The sequence below is a fragment of the Nannobrachium achirus genome (assembly GCF_963921795.1).
Source record: "Nannobrachium achirus genome assembly, chromosome: 23".
Lineage (NCBI taxonomy): Eukaryota > Metazoa > Chordata > Actinopteri > Myctophiformes > Myctophidae > Nannobrachium > Nannobrachium achirus.
The window spans coordinates 26,999,253-27,019,513 of NC_137830.1; the positions used below are offsets into that span (position 1 = coordinate 26,999,253).

The 20,261-nt window shown below is 41.4% G+C and overlaps 1 protein-coding gene across 1 annotated transcript; it reads left to right on the top strand.

The window, feature by feature from the left end:
* Nucleotides 1-1,667: 1,667 nt before the first annotated feature.
* LOC308308451 (adipocyte plasma membrane-associated protein-like) lies at nt 1,668-19,577 on the top strand (the record flags this gene model as incomplete). Its single annotated transcript, XM_080753867.1, has 11 exons — nt 1,668-1,744; nt 2,951-3,186; nt 3,702-4,055; nt 10,811-10,898; nt 12,193-12,314; nt 13,203-13,304; nt 14,312-14,464; nt 14,854-14,969; nt 17,989-18,149; nt 18,419-18,614; nt 19,365-19,577. 11 exons carry the CDS (start codon nt 1,668-1,670, stop codon nt 19,575-19,577), a joined length of 1,818 nt encoding a protein of 605 aa, XP_080609993.1.
* Nucleotides 19,578-20,261: the final 684 nt, after the last annotated feature.

Genomic DNA, 20,261 nt, shown 5'->3' on the forward strand with positions numbered 1-20,261 from the left:
AGCACTGCTATGTAATAAAACATGATCGAGTCCTAAAAGGTATCCCTGTTGTGTTGGATTCTCAGTCATCCTTGTGGACCAGGGTCCCCCAAGTGTCTACTTCATTTATTAATAGATTAACATGACACACCAGGTGAACACAATACTTTGGTCACGCTGGAATTCCCTGCAGTGTGAGGAGAGAGTTGGCTCAGATCAGAACACACAGAAGGTGTATTGTTGGTGTGCCACAGCTTTGTTGGTACATTGTCATTCTGTGAATCATTGAGGGTTGTTGTTTTGCCGCCTTTGCATCCAGATTAACTCCAGTGTGTCCTCAGCCAAGAATTATTCTACCCCACAGTGAAGCAACAGGCAGCCGAGTTTCTTCCATGTTTGAGTTGATGTTCCATAATCATGAAAGGACACTTGCAGTGCCAAACTATTTATCTTGCTAGCGCCTTGCTTATCCTACTCATTTTAGTCACTCAGTCATTTAGCCAAAAAGCCATTCGATCAGTTAGTCCATGAAAGCCAGTAAGTCAGTCATTTAACCAGCCTACAGTCAGCCAGCCAGCCAATCAGTTGTGTTAGAGATTGTGTGATTTCCATAAGTGATGCCAGTATAGATATGGTGTGATATAGTCAGGATATAGAACCAGCCTGCAGCTCTGCAGGACAACACACACCTCTGAGGACCAGGTAAGTTTGAATATGTGTATTGCAGTCAATAACCCTAACCCTGCTGTCAAGTTTAAACGTAAAATGTGCTTCTTGCCCAGTTACTCTGAATTCCAAGCCTTAAAGAGCTGGGTCCTTGTATTGAACCATTGATATTTCAATGAAGGTCTTGGACATTGTAATCAAAATGGCAAAAGGGAATCTTGAAAGAAATGTTTTTAATATATATTTTTTTAAACACAAATCTCTTATGGCAGTCACTGGCACACAATCTTCAAATAAGGGGTCTGTCCACTTAAATAATACTGTATCAATTTATGAAAATGTTTCAGAACCACTGGGTTAGATGTTTCAGACACATTCTGCTTTACTCCCTCATCAGTCATTTAGGACATCTGTGGATCTCCATCATTTCTACTGCCACTTCTTTGCCATGGAAACAACCCTTGTGACATTGGTGTTGTGCACAGGTAAGGTTGTGTGTGTACGTAGGTACTGTAGGTGCATCACTGCTGTGACCTGTCATGACGGCCATGAAAATACACTGGTCACGTGTGTTAGCAAGTGAATATGATGTGAATTTGATATAGATAAGATCAAGTTATACAAGGACACAATTATAGGGAGAGATTGACTCGGTGTGAATCTGTGCGTGGATTTCCCACAGCATAGCTATAGCAAGCCACATTTGCAAAAAGACATTCACACAGTGCTACATAAGACATCAGGTTCCTTGGTTTGTGTCACTCCCGTCATGTAGCAGGGGTTTTCTTGAATTGTCTTGCATTTTGCCATTGTTTCGTGATCTCTCTGCTGCCTCGACCTCTTCTTTCCTGTTTCGTTTTTTGCTCCTGTCTCTCTGTTCTCTGGCAGAAGCAGAACATTATGCAGTGCTGTACATTGTGTCGTTGTGTTGTATTAGTGTTGTTTGAACCGTATTGCCACCACTGGATTCTGAACCTTTAACTGCTATTCATTTTTGGATTGTTTGCCTTAGAGGACGAGATATGATTGAGGTCTACAAACTTGTTCACCAGATATATGACTTTACAGACGAGCCTGTTGTCCACTTCTGGGACAACAGGTACGACCTGAGAGGGAATTCCTTAAAATTGTTACCACTAAAATGTCATTCTGAAAAGAAAAACATTTCTTTACAATTAGAGCCGTGAGCGCATGGAACAAACTTCCAGAAGAAGTGGTCCAGGCTCCCACAATTAATACATTTCAAAACAGACTTGACAAATTTTGGTCAACAAAAGATTTTGTGTATAATTATAGAGCTGGCTTGTGATGTCATAGACTGGTGGAATAAGAGATTATATCGTTATTTTAGTTAAACAAAAAGGAAAACTGTTAATACAGTGTTTATGTTTTGGTATTTTAAGGAGTGTATGTATATTGGTGGATTGTATGTACTCACTGTATGTATGTATATTTGTGGGGTGGGTGGGTGGGAGGGAGGGAGGGTTGTTGGGTTTTATGTATGAAATGTGAAAACGTGATGAATATTTTAAAGAATATTTGTATTTGTGAGTCTGGCGAAGAGGATTTTATTCCTTTGCCGGAAATTGTTTCAATAAATGTCAATACATTTCAATATTCATTTTATTTTTTTAGTTGACACTGCTGCTATTCTCTTTTCTCAGCTTTATTTCAGCCACGAGTAACATCAGGTCACCTCAGACATTTCATCGAGAAAAGTGCAAGCATAAGGAGTGAAGCATCAAGGCTTTGTAAAGAGACTAACTCCAGCCTGGTGACAGTGTACGACACTGAAGAAGCCAAAGTAATATCTAATGCCTGGAAGAAAAACTCTCCCTATCTGTGGCTTGGTCTTCTTCGGGGTCGGGTTAATGTCACCACCTGGTCAGACGGTGTCTCTTTCACGTTCAACGCCTCAGCCGTAGGTGCCCCAGGGGATGGACAGATCTGTGAGGCCATTGACCACAACACATGGACAGGCTTTAAGTGTTCCGACAAAAAACCTTTCATGTGCTACAAATGTAAGTTGTGAAAATGTTAATTATTATCTCTATCACTATGATATGATGATTTAAAATGTGTGTTTAAAACAAGAGAGAGAGAGAGAGAGAATACAGTATATGACCTCCTTTTCACTTTCATGAGGAATGTGTGTTGTGTTTGAAACTGTTTTAAACGGATCTGAGGCAATTTAGACAGTCTTTCAAGCAGGCTTGCACACCTGAACATGATGCAATGTATTTCTAAATTATCATAAACGTCAAAGGCTAAATGAACAGAGTTGATGTGTGTCTTGTGCAGTCAGTGACTACATCCTGGTGGATGTGGAGAAGGACTGGTGTGAGGCCAGGAAGTACTGCAGGCGTCACCACACTGACCTGGTCAGCATCAGCAACCAAACACAGAATCAGGAAGTGATGGAAAAGGGAAACAACAGAAGCTTCTGGATCGGACTGATGCACGACGAGTGGGAGTGGCAGGACGGAGCGTGCTCCACATATAGAGAATGGACAAATCTGTTACCTATTCGTCCTTTCAACGGCGCAGTTCTTCTGAGATTTAATTCACAACTGAGTCTTTATTCACAACCATGTGAAACTGTCAGAGCAGATGTCATGTGTTCTAAAGGTATGCAACAAGTATGTTCGTACAGTACACATCAGGTGCATACTGTAGGTCACTGGTTCTCAAAGCGGGGAGCCCAGGGGTCCTTGAGCAAGTTCCATGGAATCCCTATGAAAATAGCATACAAATTAGTTTGACCAATTTAACCCTTTTTCATACTTCGGCTAGTCAAAAATAGCAGACCCTCAAGCTTGTCGATCTGCTATTTTTTTAAATATTACAAATGTTTAATTCATTTTTTTATCACAACTTTTTTTCTTATCGGGGTCCGCTGTACAAACATATTTTCAGATAGCTGTCCATGGTGCAATACCTATCAGTCTGGGCCCCTGGGGGTCTTTGACGAGAAAAAGTTTGAGAACACTGTACTGTAGGTGATCAATACTGATCCTCAGTCTGTGTCGCCATTTTACTGTCCCTCTGTACTTCAGGCTTGGTGAACATCCAACTAATCCGTGAGAGGAGAACCTGGGAAGAGGCCTTTGAGTACTGCAAGACTCACCACACCAACCTGCTGTGGATAGACGGACCTGAAGACCAGACAGCTGTCCAGCAGTGGTTGGACACTACTGATGATGTGACCGGCCCCATGTGGCTCGGTCTGAGTCAGAGTTTTGTATTTGGGTTCTGGTTCTGGACCAGTGATCTGGTGGTGAACTACACCAACTGGAGTTACAACAACGACGCCAACGGCCCTGAGCTGCCTTGGTCTCACCAGTGCGGAGCCATCAACAAGAACGGCACGTGGAGCGACGTGGACTGTCTCTTCCAGCTGCCTTTCTTTTGTGAGGATGAAAATTAACGTTCCAAGATAGTCCTCTAATTGTGTGCTCTGATTGAAACATTTCCCTACTCCTGCTCGATTCATAGATTGATTCTCTAAATGCATTATGAGCCAATAGGTTTGGGAATCACAGTTTTAAAACCATCTAGTTACATCTTGATTATGATACAGATACCAATATCTTTATCATCATATCTCGTCAATCCTGTGCCATGCAACCGTAGGCCTACCTTTGGGAATCATATTTTTTTAAACAGCAACCTTTTTGGTCTTATAGTGCATTTCCAGGAAAGGAAAGGCTAGGTGATCTAACAGCGGTCTCCCATCTCTCCATCTCTTTAGTAAACAGATTTCTTTTTATGTTGGGATACTAATTTCATCCAATCAAGAGAGAGAACTCTTAAAGGATAAACAAGTGAAATTGGAATTTATGAAATGAGTAAATGAGCAGACAAAATTGGAGCTGGAACAGTACAAAAATGAGGCCTGTAAATTGGTTCTCTTTATTGATTGAATTAAATGTGACATTTTCAGTTTGGGTGGGTCAAATCCCACTAGATTTTTGGAAACAAGTCCTAAAATCTATGGAAAGGCAATTTTATGTTAAGTCTGCTAACTTGGGGGGAACGTCAGGCAAGGTGAGTATAGAGGGAATGTTAAAAAGTGCCTGTCGCCCCTGGCAAATAGGCTGGTGCCTGTCTGTACTTAATTGTAATTGAAACAGAATGTTTACAGGTCTGGAAGAACATAAACATTCCCTTCATGCAAAATGTTCATAAAGACGTGGCTTGGAGCACAGTACACAACTGCCTCTCCACCAGGGACTTTTTGCATGGAAGGAGATGCCCAAAAGTAGGCTGTACTGTAACTCAGTCAACAGTGGTGGGAAAAGTACTCAAATGTTTTACTTTACTTATTTGGAAATTGGAAACACAAGCCAGGAGTCACGGCTATTTTTGCTATTTGACATTTTAAAAAATGTACTGTAAAAATGAAATGTAATACTGCCTGTAAAATTTTGACAAAATCAAATAAAGTGTCTAAAAAGTGAAAAGTTAAAGCCCAATACCCCGCCTTGACTATTTGCCTATCGGTAATGGCAAAATGTAATATTTTCTACGTACTCTGTAGACCCTTCTTGCTGTTAAATATACATCTTGAGAAAGAGATCCAAGGATTTATAGTGATGTCTTAGTTATTTGGCTCAGCAACAGCACTGCCATAAAACCCTTGCAACCCTTATAACTTAGTATGGACCATAGGGACTAGTTAGAAACAAAGACAATACCACCATCTAGTGCAGGGGTGGGCAACTTTGATGATGGAGAGGGCCAATATATTTTTACATTCACTCCAGAGGGCCACAATGCATATACAGTCAAAAATTGCAAAAATAGCCGATCTACAAGCTCAAAACGCGTCGCAGTGCGACGCGTTCTGAGCTTGTAGATCTGCTATTTTTGCTATTTTTGAATTGGAATCCAGAATGCTTTTGAGCATTTTTTGTATTTTAATCCTGAAAAGTAACATTATTTAATTTCAAATGCATTTATATTCACTTAACTTTATGAACTTAAATGCAAATAAACTGGACATAAAAAAGACTAGTGTTAAAGTCATTACGCTTCTAATAAAGCGGATCAAGTTTGCACGTTTAAAATTGTAACAGCTGAAATCAATCATATCAGTATTCCGATATTAACCTGAGGGCCGCATGAAGTGAAGGTGGGGGCCGCATGTGGCCCCCGGGCCGCCAGTTGCCCATGTATGATCTAGTGTCTGTCTATTTATAACACCATATTAACGCCTGTCGAACTGTTTTTGGTTTGTTAATTTCAGTCATTTCTTATTTATTTCATTTATGGCTTTTACAAGATTACATTGATTTACTTTGCTTTTCTTATTGATTGACTGGTTGTTTGTTTGATTGATTGATTGATTTGACATATTCCTAGATGAAAAGGAGCAGGACGAGTTATGTCGAATAGTGATACACAGCATTTCAAACTAATCAATCAGCACAATCAATTTATGTGACGCACATGATTGATTGATTGATTGATTGATTGATTGATTGATTGAAGACTTTAATAGAAGTTTGCATAGGAAAAAGTACAGTTTCATGACGGTACAGTTTACTGGTACACTAAAAGGAGATCCTAGAAAAGACTAAGCTTATTTATTTCCATAGGAAACCATTGAAGTATCTCATATAACATTGAATGACAGAATATAGAACACAGTAGACTACTAGTATGCAGTAGAGATAGTCAAGAAAAAAAGGGGGGAAACAATTTAAAAATAAAAACATAGAGTAAAATACAAAGAGGGGTCAGGGGAGGGTAGGACTGGGCTATTGTTTGTTTTTACCAGTTGCGAACGGCTGCTGCCTGTAAGTTTTTCAGGGCGATTTTAAAGGATGCTAGTGATCCACACTCCTTTAGGGCCTTCGGTAAGGCGTTCCACATTTTTGTGGTATAGCAGAAGAACGAGTTTGACCCTTACATGCACGCTAATGAAGCCATAGTTATTGGGTTGTTATGACTGCCTGTCTATGTTTGTGTTTATTTGTGCTTTTTCCACCACTGGGTATATTGCTACTTTTATTTTTAGTAGGCCTACTCCAGTCCTTCCACCAGTGGTTTATGTAAGCATCGTTCAGCATGTCAGGAGTTGTTTCTGAACCCCTCCCCCTCCAGTTACGCTCCCACATACATTATGGTCTGACCTCCGTATGACCCCGATCCCCCATTTAAATGTCCTCCCACCGATGACGTCACACACACGCGCGCACACGCACGCACGGTCTTCTCATTCTTGCTGTACTGTCTGTGATCACGTAACGTTGAACTTGAACGCACACACACACACGTATGTTCATACGAGCACGCCCACGCACGCGCCCCATTCAAGCACTCCCACCACCGCGACTCAATCACTCCACGAGGTTTTACAGCTGCTGAAAGTTTGGAGTGGAAAAACTGTACGTACAAACGATAAGTAGCTCATCATCACAACGTACCGTAGCTACACTAGGCTGCATAGCTGCTTCAAAAATGTAAGTTATGGCACACACACACACGCACACGCGGAGGCGGAGCTTCATATTATGTTATGACGATAAGTTCAGTTGTTTTGAACAAGTGAAAACAGATATAATGCACGGCTCACGAGGAAAAAAAGCTATGGATGTATCTGTATCATAGCCTATCGTTTTGATGATCAAAGTGTAATAACACAGTTTGAATTCAGTGTTGGTTGTTGTAACTTGTTGTGAGCATAGATAGGTTGTGAGTGCCTGCTGATCGCCGGAACATTAACATATCAATGCATTCCATGATGCACTGCGGCAGGTTACGTTGAAAATATATCGGAAACGTGTTGATAAAAGACGCTGTGAACTATTTATAACCACCTATGTCTAAGTAAGGACAGGGTGAGCAAACATAACAATACAGTAATGTTTTTAGACTTATTCTGTTGTTGTGTTTGATTTAAACCGTCAGGGAGATAACAACGTCTTCCATTAGAGTATCTTGCTGGGCCAATGTTAACGTTATCTTTGCGCAGCGGCAATATCTTAGCCAATGAGGTTTAACCGAGGCGGGATTATTGCTAGTTGAAAACTTTACCCAATACCCCACCATGACGACCTGAAATATGGTCGGCAATGGTAATTTTTGACGGTCTCTACGGAGACCCATTTCATTGTTAAAATAAATGACTTTGTTTAGTTGTAGGGGATTGATTACACTGTCAGTGGCGATGCGAACCCAGAGATTACACATTTATTGATTGACCAGTATAGAGCATCGCAGTTGAAGCCCCACCCCGTCCTCACTCTGGTGTCGGAAGCGTTTTCCGCATTCATTTCTTCCATAGACATTTCATAAAGTATTTATTTAAACGTTTTTAAGCCTTGGACAAAGCCACCTCGGCTGGAGAGGGATCATGTCAATATTCACATTTTTTTGAATGCAAAGATTAATTAGAAAGCTGAAAAAAGGGCAGGGTACAAGACTGTGTACATCATTATTTTTAAAATTGCGGAAACTACACTCCCAGAATGCATTGCGAATGTTGTTGTCGTTTCCTGAAATAAAGCCCTTAAATCACGCTCAGTTTAGTTATCCAGGCCAGCATATAGCCTGAAATGTAGTGATTGTCATCTCTGTGGACGCTCTTATCGTCATCCTTAACATAGTGCATCATATAATTCATATTTGTAAAAGAAAGACGATCGCTCACGGGAGTTCTGCTGACGTGCAATAATCCGCCGGGAAGACAGGGGGCAGTAGCTACTTCCGCGGTAACCGCAAGATACATGAAAGAAGAAGAAGCTAGACCAATCACAGACGTCGATTTCACCGGATGTACATGTTTAGCAGTATGGGAAATGCAGTTCTTCTCCGTGCGATCTTGAGTGATTGCATACATACTCGGGGGTTCTACAGGAGCATATAGAACCATTTTACAACCACCAGCCTAGTGGTAAGTGTACATTGAATTGCGACGACTTTGTGGCTGATAATGAAAAACGCTATGGTGAAAATGAATGGGTTGTTTACTTCCGACACCGCACTGCGATGCTCTATATATATATATATATATATATATATATATATATATATATATATATTAGGGCTGGGATGCGATTAAAAATTATAATCTAATTAATTACAGGCTCTGTGATTAATTAATCGCAATTAATCGCATTTAATCGCATATCGATATTTTACCTGAGAAGCATTTTTTTTCATGTGAAACACATTTTGTTGTACGAGGGAATCAACTAGTGAGTTTTTTAAATCTAAATTTCGCATCCACTGGGCCAAGCAAAGCGCTCTGATCGGCTACTTCTCCCTTTGTGTTTGTTCTCTCTTCTTGTTTAGTGCATCGCTATGATCAGTATTCCCGAAACTGAAGGTTTTGTGGTGCAAAAACTAAGTGCGATTAAAATGCGTTAATTTTTTTAATCGCGTAAAGTCCCAGCCCTAATATATATATATATATATATATATATATATACTGTATATATATATATATATATATATATATATACACACACACAGTAGGGTGCAACGGTTTACAAAATTCACGGTTCGGTTTGATATTTTCGTGTCACGGTTCCATACTTTTTCGATACAAAACAGAAATGTCCTTGATTTATAAATGTATTTTTGGAGCTGTGTGGAACACAAGCTCCCTATACGTGGCCGTGTGTGTGGCCGTCCGTCCGTGTCTGTCTGTCTGTATGTAGCCTCAAAGTTTGGCACGCTACTCCTCCCACAGTTTTTGCACCACACACTCGCGCCATATGTCAAATCGACCGGCTTACTCAGGAATCGTGTGCTAGTAACTTGCTAAGAGAAAGGTTCTATAGTTTAATTGATATTAATTTATTAGTGAATTAATTTTCCCCATTGACTTATAATGGGAATTGCAAAAACTCACATTCAAGTATTTTTCTCTCGTAAACCATAGGAGCTACAGTTTCAAACCTCGGAGAGGAGATACATAATGATTTTAAGAATGAATCCAAATATAATTACATCACTCGGCCTCATGGTGGCGCTATAACGGCCCACTTTGCGTTTTGCCCCGTAACTCTTGAACCGTAGATCGGAAAATTAAAATTCTTTTTTCCCTGGATTCCTTGGGTCAAGACGCATCTCCCCATATAGGCCACGCCCATTTGCGCCAGGATAGATTTTCCGCCATCTTGAATTTTCTCCAAAACACACTTTTTGCACCTTTTCCTACATATTTTCTTCAAATGTCACAAAAATCGGTACACATGATCCTGGGTGACCAGAGAGGTGCTACACACACACACACACACACACACACACACACACACACACACACACACACACACACACACACACACACACACACACACACACACAGCTCCACTTCGAACAGAGGTTCGATTTTTATAACTTTGAACAATGCGGTACCCAACCTCTAGGGTAGTGGTTCTCTAAGTGGGCTCGGCGGACCCCTAGGGGTCCTTGAGGGGGTTCCAGGGGAATGTGGATGTGGAGTGGTATTGTATTGTATTGTTCGGTACAGGGTCATTCGGTTCGGTACACCCTCGTATTGAACGGTTCAATATTATTTTGCTTTTTATGACAATGCTTGAATAAAATACTGACTAGTGATTACAAAACCAGCGAAACACATCTGTCTGCTTGTGTCTCTTACCCCCACCCCCTCCTCCCCAAACAATAATATGGATGACAAAGTTCACATGTGTGACACATGGATGACTTATTACAGTGAGACAGCAGGCTTTAGTAGCAGCAGTGCTATTTACCTATGTAATAACAACAACAAGTCAACAACAATAAGTATAATAAGGGCTACAGAGTTTAAAAACATGGCATAAAACAGCAAAGGCAACCAAACAATTGGTTAGAAAACTAATACAATCTAGGTAAAATCAGGACATAGGGGGAAAAAAATAAAAAGGCCCAAGAATTAATGCTTTTAGTCATTTTTTTTTTACTGTTTATTCCAGTGCATATCTGTGGGTTTAATAAGGTGTGTGTGTGTGTGTGTGTGTGTGTGTGTGTGTGTGTGTGTGTGTGTGTGTGTGTGTGTGTGTGTGTGTGTGTGTGTGTGTGTGTGTGTGTGTGTGTGTGTGTGTGTGTGTGTGTGTGTGTGTGTGTGTGTGTGTGTGTGTGTGTGTGTGTGTGTGTGTGCGTGCGTGCGTGCGTGCGTGCGTGCTGTCTCCCTCCTCTCTCAGGTTAGCGGTGAGACGAACAGTGTTGGTGGCTGTATTAGCGCTCGCTGTGGGAGTCTATCTGCTGCCTTCTCCTATAGATCCTAAGCCTCACGTGTATGTAACTCACCATGTGCACACATGCACACACACACACACACACACACACACACACACACACACACACACACACACACACACACACACACATACAGGAGGGGTGGCTGTAGCTTAATTAGTGGGTAAAAGGGGCCATCTGGTAATCAGAAGGTTCATCTCCTAGCCCGCCTTTGTCTGTGTGTCAGAAGTGATCTCTGAGCAAGACACTTAAAGGGATATAACACTTTCAAAAAAGGTTTTGCTAATTTTATCGTCTAATCAGGCTTTTATGAACACCCTGAACAGATTTTAATTTGCTTCATTCAGTATTTTAGGAGGGCAGTATGAGTCACCAGAAAAAATAATGGGTGTTTTTAATGAATCTATCATGGCTAAAATGTAGTTTGAAGTTACAATGGGTGTGTATGGGGAGGAGCACTGGACCTGGAGGGCCTGATAACATTTACATCAAATATCTAAAGATTGAATCAAGCAAATTAAAAACTGTTCAGGGTGTTCCAAAAAGCCTGATTAGACGATAAAATGACCAAAAGTCTTTTTGAAAGTGAAATATCCCTTTAAATCACTACCCCGAGCAGTTATCATGACCATCTGACCAGACATCAGCCAGGGTGAAGCTGAAACAGAATTTTCCCTGTGGAATTAACTATGGTCTACAAATAAACATGCACACGTGTGACTTGAGTTGTTGCTAAATCAAGGTAACAACACAGAATTTCACTGTATGTGGGATTTATGTAGCAAATCGAATCTGCAGTTAACAGTTGCAGTTGGAGGATATCTACTGTACACCAAGTCTTTAATCCTCTAATTCAGTGGTTCAGGTTCCCAAACCTTCTTTGGACCTAAACTAGTGAAAATAGCAGATCTACATGATGCGTTGTGAGCTTGTAGATCAGTTATTAGTTCTTTAAAGGTGGGAGCTTATTCCAGGCCGTCGTGCTGTAGAAACAAAATGCTGCTTGGCCGTATTTTGTTACTTCTGGGACTTCGAGGAGGTCAGCGGTAGAGGACCTGGGGGGCGAGCAGTAACGTATCTCGGCAAACAGTCTAAGAGGTTTGAGGGAGCCAAACCATGGATGGCTTTGTAAACAAGTAAAATAATTTAAAAATTGATCCTAAAACTAACTGGGAGCCAATGATAATATGTTGTAATGGGTAATATGTTCCCATGTCTTGGCTTTTGTTAAAACTCTAGCTAAAAAGGTGTCCTCCACAATCCACAAATTGGTCCCAACCCAGGCTTTGGGAAGCACTGTTCTACTTCTAACTACTCATCATCCATCTCCAGTCTGCCAGGGCCCCCTCCACCTCTTGAGGGCCTGCTGGCTGCCAACACTAGACTGCAGGGTGGCCACAGGTTGTTCACTGGCAAACTACATGGACCAGAATCCTTCACTGCTGATCAAGAGGGTAAGCCTGCAGCATGTCTGTCTGTCTGTCTGTCTGTCTGTCTGTCTGTCTGTCTGTCTGTCTGTCTGTCTGTCTGTCTGTCTGTCTGTCTGTCTGTCTGTCTGTCTGTGTGTGTGTGTGTGTGTGTGTGTGTGTGTGTGTGTGTGTGTGTGTGTGTGTGTGTGTGTGTGTGTGTGTGTGTGTGTGTGTGTGTGTGTGTGTGTGTGTGTGTGTGTGTGTGGTAAGACACCAAATGCATAGAAATAGTAATCTAGGATCATAAACCAAGAACGTATCATCAGTCTAACAGTGGAATATCCAAAAAGCTTTAATATGTACATTAAAACTATACAAACTATAGGATGTCAGGTTGTCGAGGCTACTGCAAGTGTTGCATATTACAGATTTGAGCGTTGTGTACTTGTAGCCAGATGCTAAGTTGTTATATAGAGTTGTGTGGAAATAAGAAAAAACTTCCTCCAAATCCTCCAGTTCTAGGCAACACACAACTCTTTAATTACATAGTTCAATGTTGAAAATGAGTGGTATTACCCTTTAAGAGTGTATGACCATCAAACCTTTCGTCGGAAAGGTCAGACTTTCCGATGTGCAGCTTTCCAAACTCAAATTTGTGGTAATGCCTTTCAGAAGTTGCAATCGGACCTTACCGACAGAAAGTTTGGTGGTCGGAGACACTTTGCAAGTCCATCTGGATAATAGCTGAATGGCTGATGTTCTATGTTCTACTGCATTTACTGAAAGTTCCTTCAATTACCACAATGAGGACAGAGGATGTGGTCTGTGTGAAACAAACTCGTGGACAGACCCATTTGGTAACATTTTTACGATCTCAGTATTTGTAGTACATCTCTAAAATTAGGTGTGCGTGTGTGTGTGTGCGCCTGTCAGGTAACGTGTACACCGGGACAGTAGATGGTAAACTGTGGAGGATCGGTCCAGATGACAGCCTGACTCTCATCACCCAGATGGGCCAAGATCTAGCAGAGTGTGGTATGTGCTGGGTTGAATTTGCCGTTTCCTGTAACCGGTTGAGCTGGTATGTGGACTTCACTTCTGCTATTCAGTGGTTCTGAAACTTTTTAATTTCAAGGACCAACTCTGAGAGTTACAGACCTGTAAGGGTCCATAAGTAACCCAATGGGTCCCCGGCCCCCCTCACTATAAACTAAAGTAATAATGTATTACTATGATAACTATAATACACAATAATAGAGTATAATAGTAGTTATAACACAATAGAATCTATGATCATGTATTACAACTATATCCTGGTGGTCTAAATGAAAAGTCAGTGAGTGATCAGTCATTATGAAGTGTTTGGCCCTGTTTGGCCTTGCTCAGACCTACTCTGGATTGGATACTTTTTAGTACCATGTTTAGTACGACTTTCACTCCACTCTACCCAGGTCCTTGTAGTGGAAAACCTGGCACAAGTGGGCGGTGTGGAGTGGTGTGGTGTTGGGCAATGTCAGTGGAAAAGGGGCTTATGAGAACCACTACAATAATAGGTGTGCAATACTGTCTGGTTTAATTTATGTTCATCAACAATCTTACTGAAGGCCAAAAGTATAAAGATTAAAAAAATATATTGAAATGATTGAAGTTATGGAATGGAACCATGACGAGGGAATCGTTAAAATCCTAAAGGATAGGTTTTATCCCTGCTTATGGTAGCACTGAATTAAATGCATTAATTTCCTTTTGGGAAATAAAAGCAATGTTTTTTGTTCTTTCCAAGATCTTTTGAAAATACCAGATCTACAAGCTCACGATACAACACGAAGTGAGCTTGTAGATTAGAGCAAATGTATAGAGGGTTCAAGCGGTAAAAACGAATTAATGCTATTATTAACTACTTTTGCTGGGGTCTCCCTGTGTCTGAAAAAGTAGGTTTTGAGGGTGGCTTTGAACAGGGCAGGTCTTCATGTGCTGTGGCTTGTAGATATTCTAGACCTTGTAGAGCTATTTTTGCAGATGTTGTCTGTCTGTCTCTCTAGGTAGCAGTACAGATTATGAGCTTCTGTGTGGTCGTCCTCATGGAGTGAGGATGGATAGACATGGTCAGCTGATAGTAGCAGACTCCTACTTTGGACTACACCGCGTCAACCCCAAAACCGGACAAAAGACACTTCTGCTGGCTAATTCAGAAGGTGTGTGTGTGTGTGTGTGTGTGTGTGTGTGTGTGTGTGTGTGTGTGTGTGTGTGTGTGTGTGTGTGTGTGTGTGTGTGTGTGTGTGTGTGTGTGTGTGTGTGTGTGTGTGTGTGTGTGTGTGTGTGTGTGTGTGTGTTCTGCGTGTGTGTGTGTGTGTGTGTGTGTGTGTGTGTGTGTTTGTGTGCGTGCGTGCGCGTGTGTGTGCGCGTGTGTTGTGTGTTGCTTGTAGATCTGCTATTTTCAAATAGCCGATGCATATAGGTTTAAAGTGCTCATGATGTGGCCTAGTCACTTCTTTTGAGCTTGTTTTCTGAGACATGTGGTTGCTCATTTCTCTCGCAAAATCCGGCAACGCTGACGCCTTCCTCGCACCTTTTGTTGTTGCAGGTGCTGAAGGCGTACCATTCGCCTTCCTGAACGGCCTGGATATCTCTGCTCAGACGGGGATCATCTATTTCACTGACTCCTCCAGTCGCTGGGGACGCAAGCACGTCAAACTGGAGGTGAGCTAACCTTGCATCACCACACTTCCCACAGCGGAGGGAAGCCTGGTATTCGCTTTAAACTTGAGCCATGTGATCTGGTTTAGAAGAAGAAAAAAACTGTGGTTCCGATGGTTGGTTCCGCTTTGAGTCGCATTGTTTTTGTTTCCAACATAAAGCAAATCAATTCGTTTATTAGTTGCGCTTTCAGAAACCCGAAAATGGTATTGATCCCAGGCTGGTGGTGAAGCCAAAGGCACAGCAGTGGTGCTACTCGTGAAGTGATTACTGTACACAGCATATCATATGTTCATGACTCGGTTCATTCTGTGCAATGTCTGTTAATATTTAATATTTCCTCTTTAGCGTTTAGCGTAAGGAAGTACATTAATTTATATTTTGCAGGTAAAGTGCATTTGAGTACCTTGAAAAGCCCTGACGTCACTTGTTCATCCCCTGGGTCGTGAAAGTAATTTCTTTATGGAGATTATTGTATATATTGTATATACTGTACTTACTGATTGTATAGACCTACTGTTTTCTTTTTCTTTCTTTTTTTCTTTACATGTCTACTGCATAGTACTGTGTTCTATTTGTCTGTCATTCAATGTTATATGAGATACTTAAATGGTTTCCTGTTGAAATAAGCTTAGTCTTTTCATGGATCTCCTTTTAGTAGACCTTGTACCAGTGAACTGTACCGTCATGAATCTGTACATTTTCCTATGCAAACTTCTAATAAAGCCTTCAATCAATCAATCAATCAATCAAAGAATAACATTGGGATTGAAGGCTCTTTTGCCATGTTCAGTTTGAGACTTCGGCACAGAAAGGAGGGAGGAGACAGATGCACACAGGATCTATTCATGAGGCTTGTCTCGAGCTGCTTGGCAACCGCATGTTTCCCAAGCTTTCTCCAGCTCTCCCCGGCTGCTGCCTCTGTTTGCAGAGTTCATCTCTCGCTCCTGTAAATCCATTGACTGACACTTCACTGCTGACAAGCTGCAGTAATGGAAGGAAAAAACAAAAGGCAAATCGTTGAACCCGTTGCTCAAAGACAAGTCCTCTGTCGGGCTGCAATTAGTCTTCGATCTTACATTTGTTTTAGTGGATGGATTTGCACAGAAGTACTTGTACAAATTAAGCACCCAATGATTACTGCCTCACACATAACCAGCATGACCTTAAGCGGTCCCACTTCCACCTAATCAATGGTTGGCGGTCTTCTCAGAACACTGGTATATCATTTTCATGTCAGCAGCCTACAAATAAGACTTTTTTTGTTGTTGTTTGCTATTTATCCTTTATTTAAAACCACTTAGATCTCTTTTTCAAGTGTGCCATGGCCAAGATGGCAGCATACATACATACACACACAATACACAAATAAGACACATAAAAGCAATGTTTTTTGTGACGTGCAGTGAGGCAAATGTAAGTGGGAAACCGATTTTGATACTCTTATTAACTCATTTTGCTGGGGACCCCCTGTGCGTGCGTGATCATGCGACCAGAGCTGCCAACCCTCATGCAATGAGCGTGAGACTCACGCAAATTACCCTCTTCACACGCTCTCACACCACACATCGTATTTCTCAAGCCGTCATATCACCAGCCGTCACAAAGTGGAAAACTGCGTCAACTCAAGTGCCACTGAGACATCCACTTTTGAGCGATTTGAGCAACAAGGGGCTTAAAATAGTGTATCTGATTCTAAAGTAATCCCACCCTTTAACTATAGTGGAAAGTAGAAATGATTAGATGCGTGTGTGCGTCTGGTGTGAGGAACGCTACGTGCACGTTCCCTGCGCACGTCACTACAGTCAGTAAGATCTTTGGCGACAGGAGGAGGATCATCTACAGCATAGATTAATTCATGTTCTATGTTGCTCTGTTCAACACATCCAAAATGCCCATTGCTTACTAGCAGTGTGTGCAAAAAGAACAGATCTTCAAGCAAGACGTGTTGCAGCTTAATGGATGACATGTAAAATGTATCCATAAAGTAAAGCCTGATAAAAGTACCAAACTCCCTGTAGAATTCACCAGAATACAGGAAATAACATCTACTCTTTTAATTCTTTTCTGGGGGAGGACCCCCAGACCACCCCACCAAAATGATCACATACACAGTATTAACTACATTTCTGCCTCAAAACTACTTATTATTGAGGGTTAGATTTGAAGAATTAAATAACACCCACCCAGTGCAATACTGTACTGGTTGGCGTATAATAGTTACTCCAAGGGTCGATTCATTTATAATAATTAACAAAAAAGAAGATACGAATTATTATAATATTGTTGGACACAAAAACGCACTCCAAGGTTCAAAATCATATATAGCTATTATCCCCCCACCCCCACCCCCAGACACACAAATCCCACTCTTAGGTTTTCCTGAAAGTTGGCAGCCCTGCATGCGACCTAGTCGCTTCTTTTGCGCTCGTTTTTGTAGACATGTACGCTTGTTTCTCTCCACATCTCAGATTGTAATGTCCACATTGTTGAAAGAGTGATGTGCTTATTATGTAAGCTATGCTGCCCCAGCATAGCTCTGTATACAAAGCTACATATATTTGGCTGTGGACCCCCAGTTGAAAAGATTTTGTCGGGCGATAAGAGATTCTTTAAAAAATCTTTGAAAATAGCTGATCTACAAGCTGAGCTGGTAGATCAGCTAATAGCCGAAAAGTTAAGTGGGGCTTAAACTTTTATCTCAGACCCGGCTTTGAGAGCCACTGAGAAGAACAAGCATACCTGTCGTACGATGATGTCACACGCTGAAAAGCAGATCAAAAAGTGCTATTTTCGCAATGAACGATTATAATACACATAATACACGATTAATGTGATGAATGCATGACTGTGACTGTGGGACTACCTCAACTCGCCTAGCACATGAGTCACTATATGCACTGTCATATTGAAGGTTTATCTGTGTTTTTTGTATTGCAGTCCATAAGTCCATGACTCCACTAAGGCAAATCGGAGACAAATAAAGTGAACCTTGACCTTGAACCGTCTGACCCGTATATAGGTGATAGAGCTGAACAGCTTGGGTCGTCTGCTGACCTTTGACCCGGAAACTGGAGGTGTCAGCGTGCTGCTGGATTCTCTCTACATGCCCAATGGCATTGCCCTGTCGCCCGAGGAGGACTTCATCCTGTTGGCTGAGACCAGCATCGGACGCATCCTCAGGTACGCTATTATTGTTTCCGTAGGAGGCGAGCTGTAAGGGAGCTGTTTTCGGCCTCACAAGTGGACTTGAGCGACATGAGGCACCGCCGAGCGAGCTACATACACATTATTTTAGATGATCACAATTGTTTTGCATAAACATCGTCTCCATGTTAAAAAATTTAAAAAAGCTGAAATAGCTGATCTACAAGCTTCCATGGCCTAACTAAACTGGGAAATGAAAACGGTTAAGAATCACTGACTTCCATCCATTGTGTTTGAACCATCAGGTACTGGCTGAAGGGACCCAGAGCTGGCACCAAGGAGATCATCATGGACAACATGATCGGTTACCCCGACAACATCCGTCTTAGCAACCACGGGACTTTCCTGGTTGGCATAACAACCACCCGCTTCCGCAAGTTGATGCCTCCCTTCCTGGATATGATCGCCCCCTACCCAGCTATCAAACGCTTCTTGGCTAAGGTCAGTGTCTTCATCATCATTATTGTTATTGCAGAGATATACATAACCACCTAATAAGTCTGTGTTCTTTTTTGTATTCATCTAATTTAATCTCCAAAGGACATAATCCGTGAGTAAATTATTCCATCGGATCCTCTGTTATCTAACTAGAATCGATTTTCTTTGCCTTGTCAATACTGCCATTAATTCTTACATAAAAGGAGAGGGGAACTCATACAGGATACAGGACAAACAAGTGGAATTGGAGATGATTGCGCAAAGAAATGAGCAGAAAATTGAATCTGGAAAACCATCTTGAAAGCTGATAACTAGGTATACTTGAAGCTGATAAATAGGTATACTCTAAGCTGATAAATAGGTATACCCTAAACTGATAAATAGGTATACTCTAAGCTGATAAATAAGTATATTCTAAGCTGATTGCAACCGAAGGTCCCAGTTTAGTATTTGAAACGGCATATCATGTCTCCGTCCGTCCGGACGCCTGTCCGTGTACGCTTGTAACGTCTGTGTTTGGAGAAGAACAATATTACTTTGGCCAAATTAGTACTTTTTCACCGTCAGCTGATCCATAACCATAAGAGTAAAACCGCCCGGCTGATTTTTTTATTTTTGGAACACAGCTCCTATGGAAATTCCAATAGAAAAAAATAAGTCTGTGACCAAGGGGGATAGCGGTCTCTAGCGCCAGACTTCGGTGCTCTATTTATTACTTATTTTAACAAAATAACCTCTATGGTTGTCTCCCAGGTGGTTCCTCTGGGCTGGTACAACGCACTGTTGCCGCGCTATGCTCTGGTTCTGGAGCTGGGGCTGGACGGTCAGCTGGTGGCGACTCACCATGACCCTAGCGGCAGTCTGACGTGGGCCATCAGCGACGTGTTCCAGCACCGAGACAGGACCTACTTTGGTAGCACCGACCTACCGTTCCTACCCGTTCTGGAGAGCTGGGACAGCCGATGAGAGGAAATCAAACCGGGATTCCCCAAAACTCTCACTGTAGTCCCAGTGGTCCTCAAACCTCTTAATTTCACCTCATAGACCGCAGTTTGGCAGGCCTATTTTTTAGACCATGGACCCCCTTAACTCAGAGTGTGCGAATGGAACCGTAAGGGGGTCCATTTCTTACATGTTGTTAGATTACCGGTACATAGCTGATTGACACTGTGTGTCCTCAACAGAACCTGTGGAATATAGCCTACATGTGGTTTATGGATTTCAGGATAGTTACTTTGTAGTTTCTTGTGTTATGACACAAAAATCTTACTGGTAGATTTCCTGAATAAATATTTTACTATTGAATTTATGTTTGATGATTATTGAGCTTTCAGCATCATCACAGGTTTAAAAAGACAGGTGGCAATAGAAACACTGAATTATTTTTGTTGTTTACAACGTAAAACCAAAAAACTCTATCTGAGTAATTCAACAATTAGAATCTAAAATTTGCATTTGTCTAAGCTAAAAATCAAAATACCTAAAACATATCTAAAATCCACTATGATTTAAAAGTCTGCACAAATGATATTATGGGATTGGTGATTTCTTGTATCCACCTCTTTTTGATCTACTAGGTCATCAGATTTAGCCGGAAATAAGGTTATATAATCGAGATGTCCTAATATGTGATCATACTTTCCATTTTTA